The 14,914-nt window shown below is 31.2% G+C and overlaps 1 protein-coding gene across 1 annotated transcript; it reads left to right on the top strand.

Moving 5' to 3' along the window:
- Window positions 1–4,035: 4,035 nt before the first annotated feature.
- LOC135120162 (endocuticle structural glycoprotein SgAbd-1-like) lies at window positions 4,036–8,666 on the top strand. Its single transcript, XM_064044488.1, has 4 exons — window positions 4,036–4,151; window positions 4,983–5,193; window positions 7,996–8,203; window positions 8,257–8,666. The coding sequence occupies exons 1-4, from the start codon at window positions 4,107–4,109 to the stop codon at window positions 8,504–8,506; spliced, it is 714 nt and encodes a 237-aa protein (XP_063900558.1). The 5' UTR covers window positions 4,036–4,106; the 3' UTR covers window positions 8,507–8,666.
- The last annotated feature ends 6,248 nt before the right edge of the window (window positions 8,667–14,914 follow it).

Raw genomic sequence — 14,914 nt, 5'->3', positions numbered from 1 at the left:
CCGAACAGAGGCTAGTGGAACTCGATATCTCTTTAATCCGAACAAAAACTCTACAATTCTAACTGAAATTGAAAACATGCACCTACTTTTTTGAAATTTTTAAAAATTGTGATATTTCAATGCACTGAATTAATCACTAATTCTGGAAAAAAAATTAAAGTTATCGAAGAAATGAAACCGGAAGTGATTTCTGCGCCCCGAAATCTACAAGAATTTTTTTTTTTAATTTTGAAAATCGTCCAAAATGGGTAGAAATTTGTTAGGACTCGCCAAATAACCTATCTTCTAGGAAAATAAAAGGCGGGTGGGCCAGGCTAGTATTTGCTAAAATAAGACTCATTTTGGCAAATGACCTGCACTTCTAAGAAAAGGTACTGGCCCCGCCCACCCACCCTTTATTTTCTTTGAAGAGTGGGTCATCTGCCAAAATCAGTCTTATTTTAACAAGTACTAGTACCGCCCACCCACCCTTGTTTTCTTAGAGGATATGTCATTTGCAACAATTAGTCTCATACTTGCGAAGATAAGACTGATTTTGGCAGATGATCTATTCTTTATTTTCTTAGAAGAGTAAATGAGTCGTATTTTGGCAAATACTCGCCCGACCCACCCGCCTTTTATTTTCTTAGCGGGTAGGTTATTTGGCAAGTGCTAGCCCCACCCACCCGCCCTTTGTTTTCTTAAGAGAGTAGATCATTTGCCAAAATCAGTCTTATCGTACTACTAGATTTTTCAGTTTTTCGATTTTTCAATTTTAGAATTTTTCAGTTTCTCGCTTTTTAAATTTTCAATTTTTTGATTTGTCTTTCGATTTTTGATTTCTCTGGGCAACTGAAAAAAACTTTCAATTTTTAATTTTACAATTTTGGCAGTTTTCCGATTTCTCAATTATTTGATTTTTAAAAATATCGAGAAAATAGATGTTTATTTTTTTCAAGTTTCGATTTTGATTTTTTGTCACCGAGTTTTTGGAAGGGAGTAAAAAGTAATTTTAATCAGCGATTTGCCACGTTTACCGTAACTTTCTTAACTCACCATAACTTAAATTTATTCTTATAGTTAAAAAATCGAAAAATGACAAATCATGAAAAGGAAAAATTTTAACTTGAGATTTTGAAAAATTAAAAATCAAAAAATAAAAAAAATGTAAAATTACAACTTGAAAAATCAAAAGATTGGAATTAAAAACTGCAAAATTGTCAAACAAATTATCAAATGAAATATTCAAAAGTTGGAAAATCTAAACACTAAAAAAAATGCTAACCCCACCCATCCAGCCTTTATTTTCTTAGAAGAATAAGTCATCTGCCAAAATCAGTCTCATCTTGACAAGTACTAGCCCCGCCCACCCACCCTTTATTTTCTTAGAAGAGTGGGTCATCTGCCAAGATCAGTCTTATCTCGACAAGTACTAGTGTTTTATTACCGATTTAACAGTTACGAAATTTTACACATGCTCTAACGATATTATGTAGAGGGTAAAACACTAACTACACTTTGTCTAACCCTTTCCATTAAAAATTTAATCTCATGTTTGGACCACTTTCGAAAATTTTCTTGTAGATCTCGAGCCCCAGAAGTTATTTTCGGCTTCATTTCTTTGAAAATTGCTACTACTTTTTCAGAATCACCAATTGAAATATGGCCATTTTTTGCATTTTTTTAAATCGACTATTTCGAAAATTTTAGTCCAGAAACATAAACATGCTATCTTTTTCGATTTAGCAAGTCGAGATCTGTATTTTAGATTTCATTTTTAAGCAATCTTTCCAAAAGCTCATTTTTCAAAACGCCCAAATTATTTTTAATTTTTGTGATAATTTTTCGACCGCTTTCGAAAATTAGTTAAATATCCATTTTTTTTTTAATTCAACTCCTAGACTTCACTTTCGGCTTCATTTTTTTGAAAATTCTTTTTTTTGGCAAACTTTCCAAAAGCTTAATTTTTCAATAGATACTCCCCCAATGATGAAATTTTTATCATTTTTCAACAACCTTTGAAAATTAGCTAAAGGCATTTTTTGTACATTTCAATCGGTAATTATAATATGGCAATGTGTAGGATTAAAAAAAAATACTTTCAAAATGAAAATTTCGAAATTTTTATAAATCATGCAGATTTTTGGAAAAAGAAACGGATTTTTTCGTAGTTTTGGCAAACTAGCCGATTACTTAATTTGAGTTACAACTAAAATTTACGTATAGTATCCTCTAGAATTTCAATGACGTCATCCTAAAAATGCATTAAATAAATGTAAAAAAAATTTGGAAGCGCAGTGCTATTTTTAAAATATTATTCGTATAATTATATTTTAATGTTTCAGGGGTATTAAAAAATATATTTAAATATGCATATAACATAAAAACAAAAAAAATGCTTTTAGGGACAGATGGGATATATTTTTTTTTAGTATAATTTAATATAATCTTGCCCCTCAAGTTTTTTTTTTTTTTGAATTTTGTTAAAACAAGTTCTGAAACCATGCAACACACCATATTTACGTCATAGTGTTTTTTTGTGCTTTTTGAAAGATTTGTTAACCTTTTTCCACAGCCTCCTACCTGTCTTACGCGCTGACGTTTTAACAAATTTCTTATAATACTTAACTTAATCGTATTCTCAATCGAGCCAAACTTACACAAAAAGTGGTGTAGGTGTCTACAGTTTGCCAAAAACTAACTCACCGCCTTATTTTATATCAAAATCCTGTTTATTAAAGTTGTAATATATATTTCCCTGCCAAAATGAGCAAGATTTTTGTGAACCTACGATTAACCATGAACTTTTTATTGAAATTTTAATAAATGCAATTAAATATTTATATGCATCGCTTCAATATACATTTTATGACGCATAATTTGTGTATGAAATTTGAGAATTTGCTGACAGCTTGATAATTCTCACTTTTAGTGAATGAACTTGAGTTATTTTTAACTGTACCGTTAATTGCAGCTTCCTTAAGTACTACTAAATTATACATTTCTCAAAGGAAAAAACAGAAATTAATGATCAGCACCAAAAATTATTGCAGTATAACTTCCGAATTCACCGACAACTCAGATTCCCTGTTTTTTTCTTTTTTTTTGGTTGCAAGGTAAAACATTACAATTGTACAAAAACACTTGTTACATTTAAATAAATTTTCAGTTATTTTTTATTCTCAGATCAAGTTAAAAAAAAATCAGCATGAGATTTGTTGTCTTAAAAATTCTTAACCTCAAAAAATTATTTACTTAATTCCGTTAATTCACAATTAAAAACAAACTTGTTCAGAAGTAAGAAAATATATTTTAAACCAAAACTTAAATCAGTGACTAACACGTCCAAATATGTGGTTATGCAATGAATTATCTCACTGCAAATTTTTTAAATGTTATTTTTTGAAAAAAATAAGTGCATTTTTTAGGTCAGTGCGTCATCACTCATCACTACACATTACAGATTGACTTCGAACAGAGCAAATTTCAAAGTAACATAATACTTTAACTAATCTAGTGAGCAATAGATAAACCCAAAAAATCTTGTTTTATTTTATAAGTCACTTTACAAACTGATCACCAATCGATTTACTCACTAATTGGTTAGTTCAATATCGCAATGTCGTTGCTCTTAAATTTTTTGTTGTAATTTTAATCAGAAATCTAAACTATTATTTAGAGTAATAGGTAGGCGGTTCTCAACACAGACACTCAGTAATAAATTTTTTATAAAAACATATTGCCAAAACTGCACAATTAATTATTTTTCTTTCATTTTAATCATCACAGTTGTTAATATTCAATGAGTAAACACCGAAAATAAAACAGCGTAACATTATTAAAAACAATAACAATAAAAAACAACAAAACACTTTTTTTTGGATTTAATCTCGCCCGAATGTCACGCATAATTAGAATATATTCGCCTATCATGAGAGTGCACCTTTTCTATTGAATGTCTAAAGGATGATACATGATCTACAAAAATCCAAACTGGTTTAGTAATCCTTATAAAATTATGCAATCTTGACATTGCTTGAGTAGGTTGAGCTACATCCCTATCTGTTCTCATCACACCCTATAGTTTACATATAAGCGATGAAAAGTTTGATGGCGACCAGTTGTTGATGATACACTGTGAATCACACTATAGCACGATAATGAAAGTTCTGGTAAGTGAGGTGGTAGTGGGATCACGGGCAATTTTTCAGATAAGTAATAGTCCTTTTTTTAATTTCACTGACATTTGTACTCTGTTTATGCGTGCTTTCAGTTTAAAACAATTTATTGTGAACGGTGAGCGGTGAGCATTTTTCAAATATTAATAGCGTGATGGAGTCTTTCATAATTAGTATAATTTTCTACAATTGTGTGTTTACTTTAACAGACCTTTTATTACCGAGCGCATGCTTTGTCTGAAACAAATGTGTGCAAAGTTTTCCGAAACTGTAACATTTATCTAAGTGACGAGTTGAAAATTAAGTGACAAACAAGTACATAAATTTTGGCGGGGTTTTACCGAACGAAAGCTCGATCCATTCTTGCTAAAAATATAACATTAATATGACAGTTTCTAATACTTTTATAAATTTATTGCAATTTTGACTTGCTAAGAATGCTTCTGGGAAAGGTTTAGCACCTACATACGACCTCAGTAATATTTCATCTGATACATCTACGATTCCGTGCTAAAATAACTCGACTTACTAAAAATACAGACGAACATATAAATTTCGTGTGGGTGAAGGTTATTTTTATTATTTAAAGGTTTCGATAATGTCTGGACCACATGCATCCGTTTAACGTTATCTGAGTAAGATCTCATTGTTTTCGGTATCCATTCATTTTGTTTAAGGCACAGGAAATATTTTTGCGCCTTGTTATGTAAGAGGTTATAGAAAGTGAAGCTGTGATCCAGTTTGGGAAATATCTTAACGATTTTATGCTAATTTGTGTCACCTTTGAACTTCAGTCTTCATTAATGAATGGTTTATTTATAACAGGTAATCCTTTGTCTTTGTTCTGTGAGTCTGGCGCTTGAACATGAAGGAAGATATGTGCATGACGATTCAGGAAAGTATGTACCGAGTAATGAAGGGCAGTATGTTCCCGATTTTTCTGGACAGTACACTCATGATGGAACTGGAAATTATAAACACGATGGTAATCGATATAACGACGATGGAAGCGGAAGATATAAGGGACAATTTGACGGTAATTTTTTTATTATTAAAATACAAAAAAAAATTACCCAAAAAAATTCCTGCTTATGTTTTGTTAAAAATTCAGAAAAATTTGTTCAAGTGTTGGAAATTTTAAAGAAGAATAGAATGTGTATTTTAAGTAAAAAATCTTCTATTTTTTTCTTCATGACGTATAAAAAAAACTATCTCGAAAGAATTTATTAGTCAGTGATTTAATATGAAAATGTAATATTTTTCTGGTTTAAAACGGTAGCACAATATTAACAAATATAAGTCAACATAAATAATGATCCCACCTACGCAGACAACCAAAAACGAAATATTTAATCTGGTTACACACGAACATTATGTAGTTCAGACAAGATGTTGAGATGTATTAATCAAACCTCCTTAAACATTAATAACAAGGAAATAAAATAATAACACTTTTTGAAGATAGCTAATTTTGTACAGTGAGCAAAAACTATGATTGAAAATGATTAAAATCAAAATTTTTTGACCAACCAGTAAAAACTGCTATTTTTGTAAAATTCAAAAAGCCATAATGGCAGACTCAGTACAAAATGAAGCTACTATTTTGTGATCTTATATCCTATTTTTGTTCTTATTCTTTATACTTTGCACATCAGCACTAAAAATAACTAACAGGAACACCTCAATTTACAATCTTCCTCACATTGTTGAAATTCTTAGCAATTTGTGGATTTCTTCAGTGATTACTTTCAACTTCTAGGGACATTTACAATAACACGAAGCAATAAGAAACAAAAGTTTACAAATTTATTGATTTTATTAACACAAGAAGCAGAAAACACTTTAAATACTTGCGATATTTATTTTATTTGTTTACAATCTAATGTATTCTGAAACTGAAAAAACTTAACAATCACTTGGCATGGCTTAATTTTCTAAGAACTAGTTAAAGTGCGAATTTTTATCGAATGTGTTGTAATTTCTCTGAGTTCTAGTAAATTTTAAAATTACAGTTTTTCCTCATTTTTGAGAAAATAAGATAACAAATTACAAATTGACTTAAAAAATTCTAACTGCCTCACGTGATTTATTTTCCGTTACTTAATTGTGTAATTAATTAAAAGTTAATTATTCGATGATCATTTACACATAATTAGCATTAATTTGACTTAGAATACAACATTTATTCAGTTCAATTTTTACAAAATTATAATTCTGTTTTAACTAACTTCTGTGCCCTAAGCTAAAGAGTAGATTTTTTTATTGGGACTGCCAGTAGATTATTATGGAAAATTATGAAGCAAAATGTGAATATGTTCCTTCAGAAAATAAGAGAAGACAGATAAGAAAACTTATATAAAATGTATTATATAAATACTACTTTCCTTATTATTATTATTTTTTGTAATGTTTTCTTTTCTTTATTATAAAACTTATTTTAAAACACGAAGTATATCTTTTTTGTAAAATGAGAAAGTTATATTTATGCTCTCAAAATCTAGTAGATTTGGGTTTATGCATTTATTAAATTAAAATTTATTAGATAAAAGTGATAAATTTGGATGATATTAAAGATGTTTTGAAACTACCCATTTTTTAGTTAATTGTTACAAAAGATCGTGTTTTCTCTTTCACCCGTGGTCAATTAGGAAACTACGTTAACAAAAATTTTGGCATAATGTCAGCGCCGTCAACAAGGATAAGTGAAAGGAAGTCACTCTAACCGAATAAGCATATTTTATTGTTTTGGCAACTCCAAAATAGCGGAAAACAGAAACAATTACCTTGCGTGTATGAAAATATAAAATGTAAGGTAAATAATAAATCAATGATGAACAACAGGAAAACATTCCAAAAACATAAAGGTGGTCAAAATATAATGTGCAAATGTACAGATTTGGGCTAGTCTACAGTTTTATAAAACTCGATTTCCAAAGTGTAATATAATAAGAGACAGTTAACATAAATCCGAAATAATTTCATTTCAAAAAAAAAAGATAAACTGTCGGATAAATTTGATAAAATGTAATCTAGCTCGATCCGTAATATAAATAATTTTAAAATTACATTTAACGCAAAAATGTTGAGTTTCATGCTCTAAGTTGTTTTCCTGTTATTTAAAAAAATAAAATATTACCCGAGGGTATCAATATCCTTTATGTATTGTCAATCTTCTCCAATGTCAACATCAATTAAAGTATCTGAATCCTGAGGTCAAGAATTTTTAAATTATAAGCACTCATATTATTTTCTCCAACACGCACAAATTGATCGCGTGTATGTGTTCATACTATCAATAATTTTCCCATATAGCCCCAACATCAGAAAAATTTCATAACTAGATAATACCAAACCAAACCGTATCAACGAATTTGAATATTAGATTGAGGCAAAATTTTCTCTAAAGTGTATCTCCAGGCTAAATATTTTACATAAACAATATTGTTTTCATTCATCCGTTTAACGAACTTGTTAAGCCGAATTTTTACGTAATTTTTTTGTTAGACAAACAAATTTACATACAACGTTTTTGAAATTCAAAACAAATAGCAATAGTAAAAGCGAACTAAATTAATGACACTGTTATAATAAGTATGTAATTAAATTTATAACCATTGCGTATGAGGTTTTAGTAACAGCAATAACCCTCACAGCTTGAAAAAATAGTTACAAAAATACCAGTTGTGTCATATTTTTTTCATAATAAAAAGAAGCAACACCTTGATTTAGATTCATAAACCCAGCATGTACTCGTTCGTATCTTTTGTAATATTTACATAATTGTGTTAACTAGTCGATGACATGCCTAATACAGAAATCATTATTTTTGTACGTTTAGGACTAAATGGTAATCTGCTACCATCTGGTACGAAACACAGACCTGTTGTTCAACCGGTAGTAACAATTAAAACCACCCCCATCAAGCCTCCAACACCTGCCCCTGCACCTCGCATACCCTTGAAAACATACGAGAACTATCAAGAAGGAAAATGGAAAATCCTGCGACAACTAGGTGACATAGACACAGATGGCGGATATCACTGGGAGTAAGAGTTTTCTAAAGCGTGTACAACTTAATTGGATGTTTCTATATTTTCAGATACGAAACTGAGAACAAAATCATTGCTGAAGAGTCGGGGAAAGTTCACAATGAGGGAACTGATGCAGAGGCTATGCGGGCCAAAGGATTTTACCAGTATACGGGTCCTGATAATGTAGTTTATGCTGTCGAGTACACTGCTGATGAAAATGGTTTTAATGCTGTGGGAGATCATTTGCCAACGCCGCCCCCGGTTCCTGAGGATATTGCAAGGGCCTTGCAAGCGGACAGAGCGAATAATAAACTTTAGAAAATCGGCGATGACGAATACCTAACTGAGATTAGTAGAAATTAAAGTAAATTAAATTATATACGAAAAGGGGAAAGAAAGAAAAAAGCTTTTATTTTTGTTGGGACATGATTGGTCAGTTTTGTTTGTAAGGCATGCAATCCAATGTACATAATAAATTCATTGCTAGTTTTTCTTTTATGGCTTGTATTATTTCTTCTACAAATTATTGTAATAGTTGTGGGTAATACGAACTAAGTACATACTACTATGACAATTTTACTATGTAGATTATAGAATATAAATTCCAACTCATTTTCTGTAAAGCTGGTCAAAGCTTTAGAATTTTACATATATTTACATAAGTATACCAACGTAATAAAAAAAAAGTATACTAGATTAAAAGAACATTTTCTGTCCACAAGGATAAATTTTCTTTTTCGTTTTTTATGACAAGTGACCTTCTCCATTTGTGACACAAGGAATTTATTAAATTGTCACATTAAAACATGGCAATGAAATGCCGAAGATGTTACGACGACTTGCTACTCGCATATTGGATATTTTTAGCTAAACATATTTTATTTTTGTTTTTCGTTACAAACAAAATCTAGGTGAGAGAAATCTGAATAACCCAGTAAAAATTTAAAGTTCAATTTTATTTGACAAATAATAGTAGAAAAAATTGTGTGTGGTTACTAAATACAAAAAAATCCAGATGAAAATCGTCGGACGCTTTAAAGATTTAAAGACCATGAAAGAGAGGCAACATTTTCTTTAACTCTTAAAAAAAGCTTACGCAGATAAAATTTAAATAAAAATTTAGTGTTGCTTGTGATATGACTTTATAAAACAAATGTGTTCAAATCCACATTATATTTATCCGTAACTTGTGTCTGTTTTAATACTTAAAGGTAGTGTCTAGACTTCAAAATTTTGACAAATCATATTATTACGAATCCACTTTGTCGCTAAGTTTGGTCTCAGACTTTATAGTCGACTTTTTAATTGAGAGATAGAATTATGTCATGAGCTGCATAATTTTGTCCGCTCTTTTATGAAATAAAACTTAAATCGTTATTTTTCCACAAAATATTTTATTTTGAGATTTTCGGATCATACATATTGGAGTAATTAAATTACGGAATGTGTTGTAAAATATTTCATTACACTGATGTAGGTACTTTTTACTTTATATACCTTACTAGTGACGAAACATTCAATGAAAATGACATTACAGGAGCAGAGTTTCCACTAAAAAAGAAAAAATCTTGGGTACTCTAATTTAGTTTGTTAATTTCATTTTAATATGTTACTTTTATTAAAAGTCCCAAATATGGGTAACTTCTCCGAAACTGGTCGACTGAAATATAAAATCATATATTGAAATATTTTTTGAAAATCAGAAGACCTTCATCACCCTCCGTAATTTATAACAAATAGGTCAGAAAAGAATAAATAATTACTACAAAAACGCGAAAATATAATTTTTACTATTATAACGAATTCAGAATAGAGAGCTTTAATCAGTTATCATAATCAGTATGCAACTTTCTAGCTTCTCAGTCAAGAATGTTGCCTATTTAATTATATTTTTTGCACGAATCCGGGCATACGATCACTAATTCTGTGATCCCGGGCAACATGGGCGCCGGCAGGAGGGTGCAAGGGGGTGCACTTGCACCCCCCTGGCTTAGTATAAAATACACACTTTAATTTAAATCCAAATTGCAATCTTCTAGGAAGTGGATAATAGTTTTTGAAATAGCTTCCGCATTCAGTTCTAGCAGCGGGACATATCCTAAAAATTCTTCGCAAATTATTGGATTTTTATTGTCTTGATCACAACGTAAATACCGAACTCCAATCGATAATTGTTCTGTGCCACTAATATTAGCAGTCTCATCAGCCAACACCTAAACAACGGATGCCTGATTCACCTCTTCAATTATTTTGCCCTTCAGAACATCAGAACAAATTTCAATCAATTCATTTTGAATTTGATGCGATATATACAAAGAGTTTCTTGCTCCTGACTCTAAATGATTTTTTAAAATTTCATCCCCAGATTCAATTCGAAAATGGAGCAAATATACTATATCCTATAATGTATGGGTGCACCCCCCTGCAAATAATCCTGCCGGCGCCCATGCCGGGCACAGTATAGAAATAGGTCTTAGCATACTTTTAGTAAGTACCTTCACCTCTTGTTTTGTTATTTTAGCACAAATGTTTTTCATTTCTGTGGATAATAAACAAGAATATGATAAAATTTCCCGTTCAAAAAAAAAATATGTTCTTGACTGAGTTAAAAAAAAAGACACCACGATCACGTACTTTTTTTTTGCGGCCATAGAAAACTTGACCACTAACTAAGTTTTAGTTATTATTAAGACCCATCACTGACCCGGAAATGACCGGCATTCAGGCAACACTTCTATCATTACGGGTACTAAGACCAAGTAATGATATGCATTGATTAGATTAACAAAACAACTTTCGAGATTCTAGAATTACAGCATACAAATTAGTCTGCTATTATTCTCTAATCTCAGCCCATCCCAAAAATTTAGCGTAACTACCGATCATTTATCCGCGCATCACTTGGAAAGTGACCTACACTACTCCGACATACTGGTGCTAATCTAACCTGACTGACATGATCAGACTGTTCGAGAAACTTACGAACAATATGACATGTTCCTAACAAAACAGCTTTTTGAATTTTGACAATTATTGAATCATTCAAATGCAAAGACTTTAAATTCTCAACTAAGCTATTTGGGACTACACCTACATTAGAGATAACTAGGATAGGAGGGGTAGAATTGAAATTTTTAATAATTGTAGATACTTTGAAATCTTGGTGTGGTATGTTTGAATAATGTTGTTTGTGTTAGGAATAGCAATGTCAATGAGAATCGCTTCGTTCGTGTGTTTTTTGATAAGTATGATGTCTGGTCTGTTAGCTGTAATGTTTAAGTCTGTAAGTATTGTGCGATCCCAGTATAATTTGTATTTGTTATTTTCAAGGAACGGAGATGGAATGTAAGTGTAATAGGGTGCCGTATCTTCGATTAAGTTCATAAGTGTTGCTAATTCTTTGTGAATGATTTTGGCTGCGTTGTCGTGTCTAGCTTTGTAGTGAGTTTGTGCCAGGATGCTGCAGGAGGAGATTATGTGCTGGATCGTTTCAGGTTTTGCTTTGCAGAGGCGACAGCAGTCGTTTCTTATGTTCGAATCTTTGATGATGTATTTTCTGTAATTCTTGGTATTGATTACTTGGTCTTGAATAGCAAACACAAATCCTTCTGTTTCGCCATACAAACTTGATTTTTTTAACCAAATCAATGACATCTTCTTATTGACATGAGTTTCTTCTAAGTCTTTGTAGAATTTTCCATGTAGTGGTTTTTGTTTTAGCCCACTTATTATTTTGTCTATTGTGTGGGGGGTGTGGATTTCTTCGGTGTTCGATAGATTTAAGGGTGTGTGGTTCAAATCTGCTCTTGTGATGGTGAGAAACATTTCATTTCTTTCTGCTCGTTTCAAGAAATACTTCTTCAGATCTGAGATTTGTCTCTGATATAAGTTTTCTAGGTTCTGGAGACCCCTTCCTCAATTCTGTCTTGGTAATGAGAATCTTTCAATCGACGATTTTGGATGATGCTTTCTATACTGTGTGAAGATTTTCCTTGTTGGAATGTTTAAATTTTCAAGATCTGTTTTGGACCATTTAATGACTCCAAAAGAATATAGGTATTAGCAGTGGAACGCAGAATGTATTTACTGCTTTCATTAAATTTTTTCCATTTAACTGTGTCTTCAATATTAATTTTAATCTCTCTAGGTATTGATCTTTCAACTGTGTTTTCGTTTTGGTATGATTGATGTGGGAGGATTGACAGAAACCCAGATATTTGTATGTATCATTTCGTTCTTGGGCTTCGATTATTTCGTTATTCTGGGTCATATGTGATATTTGGTGTTGGACGCCTTTTCTGATTGCTTGGGTCTTACATTTCTCAATACCAAAACAAATACCAAATCACCGGAAAACTGTTCAGTCAGATTTAATAGGTTTGTTAACTGATTTTGTGTACTTGCATATATTTTTATGTCATCCATATACAGCAAGTGACTTATTCTGTTTTCTCTTTGTTTGTTAATTCTTATATTGAACCCATAATTACAGCTGTTCAGGATATCGGAGAGGGGATTTATTGCTAAGCAGAACCATAATGGGCTAAGAGAATCGTCTTGAAAAATTCCTCTTCGGATCATTATTGGATCTGACTGAATTGTTTGTTCATTTAAGGTTATTTGGAGGGTGGTCTTCCAACATTCAATGGAAAATTTGAGAAAAGTGCAGATTTTAGTATCAATTTTGTATAATTCCAGAATTTTGCATAGCCAGGAATGAGGGACAGAATCGTAAGCTTTCTTATAATCAATAAAAGCAATATATGTTTCGGTTTTCTTTTCTAGCTTGTTCACAGATGATGGAATCTATGATTAATTGCTCTTTGCAACCCAAGGATCCTTTAATACATCTACTCTCTATGTTTAACATTATTATTATTATTATTTAATATCATAATAGCAATTTGAGTTTACGCCCCTGATTTGAAACACGGGACAGTGACTTTGTCAAAATTATTTGATGTGATTATTTTTAGTTAAATCGTATTTTTTTTTAATTTGGAAGTGTACTGTGACCGCGACTATAATACCTAAAATAAGTTCAGAGGATTAGAAACGTCTGTTACCGACAGAGCAATAAAAAACACGACCAAAGACATCCACGGATTTTTTTGACAACTTGTCTTTAACAGAATCTTCGTCTTGTGAGATTACCATGAATTAAAAACTTTGAATTAAAAATGTAACCATCAAAGACGAACTTGCCAAAATCCATGACTGTCTTTAATCATGTTTTTTAGTGCTCTCGCTATAGAAATCTGCCCTCATATCGAAAATTAAGCAGAAGATTTCATATCAGCTATTAATGTTATATCCAACTAACAGTAATACACTCATTTTAAGTGCTGCTGAAATATCAGAATAGATTTTGTTTTATTATTTAAAAAGATATCTGCAAATAAGTATTTGTAATTCATTACACCTAATCTAGGAACGTTAAAGTTTAACATCTCTAACAATTCAAAGTTGTCTATGTAGTTATGAATAATGTTATAAAAACACATTACAGAACTTATTTGCCGTCTTACATAAAGTGGATCTAAGTATATCAAATTCCGTCACAAGATTGTAATATTGATAGCCACTCTCTGGGGACTCTCTATGTTTAACAAAATATAAGTATTTTAAAAATTTGCACTGAATTGATTCGATGCTGTGAATATGTATTTGGTAGTGCGGGTTCCAGATTATGCTGCAGTATTCTAGATGACTTCTCACAAATGCAAAGAATAATATTTTGAAACTATCAGTATCTGTAAAACTTCGTTATTCGTTATTATAAAACCAATCATCTTATAGCTTTTACGAGTACATACAACGTACTGATGATGTGGTATAAATGACAATACTCGATCAAATATGACACCTAAACCTTTTTTAACCTCACACCTATTAAGTATATCGATATCGAAAGTATAACCAAATGTTATATTCACAGGCTTCCATGAGAAAGTCATGACATCGCACTTCTTATTTATTTGGAGTTTATTACCATTGCACCATCCACATCGAGCATTAATGTCAAATTGTAGGACTAGGCAATCCTCATATGATTCGATTACTCTAACAATTTTCAAGTCATCCGCATATAAATAAACTATCATCAAACATAAATTGACAATGTCATTCATGAATACTAGGAACATAAGAGGCCTTAAGTTTGATACTTGAGTAGCCCCACTAAATGTGTCATATAAAAGTGAAATGAATAATTCTATATTATTATCACAGACACCAAAAGTGTGCAGCTTATTTACTACAAATTGATGACTACTTGATCAAACGCCTTACTGAAATCAGTATATACGACATCAACTTGTTTTCTATCTTTGTTTATTATTTGTACTTGTGGACCGGCCTCTAACGGAACCATGTTGTTCAGGAACAAGAGATATGGCTGTATAATTTGTGTGGTATTATACTTTTGAAAATTTTTGCGAAGTTGGGAATTATAGCTATGGGACGATAGTTTGTAACATCTGATCTATTCCCAGACTTAAAAACTGGGCACACTTTAGAAAGTTTCCATATATCGGGAATGTGCAATTTCTAATAATTCGATTAAATATTACACAAAGAGTGACCGCAAAACAGCTAAGACAGTCTTTTATAAAGAATGAGTAATTGATCACAGCCCATTGTAAAGTTTGGCTTAAGTTTAAGACTAGCTTTATGTACATCAATAACAGTAATTTCAAACATATGCAAAACATTAATATCAGAATT

This window comes from Zophobas morio, unplaced genomic scaffold, assembly GCF_036711695.1.
Source record: "Zophobas morio isolate AGI-343-1 ecotype UQ-CSIRO unplaced genomic scaffold, CSIRO_AGI_Zmor_V1 ptg000005l, whole genome shotgun sequence".
NCBI lineage: Eukaryota > Metazoa > Arthropoda > Insecta > Coleoptera > Tenebrionidae > Zophobas > Zophobas morio.
Note: the sequence above shows the minus strand (reverse complement) of the source record. Positions and strands in the feature narration are given on the sequence as shown.

What these genes read in the sequence shown, in the direction of transcription:
- LOC135120162 (XM_064044488.1), top strand. Translation starts at nt 4,107, where the DNA reads ATGATACACTGTGAATCACACTATAGCACGATAATGAAAGTTCTG. An exon ending in GCACGATAATGAAAGTTCTG is followed by an intron (nt 4,152 to 4,982) that starts GTAAGTGAGGTG and finishes TATTTATAACAG; the next exon opens with GTAATCCTTTGTCTTTGTTC. An exon ending in GATGGCGGATATCACTGGGA is followed by an intron (nt 8,204 to 8,256) that starts GTAAGAGTTTTC and finishes CTATATTTTCAG; the next exon opens with ATACGAAACTGAGAACAAAA.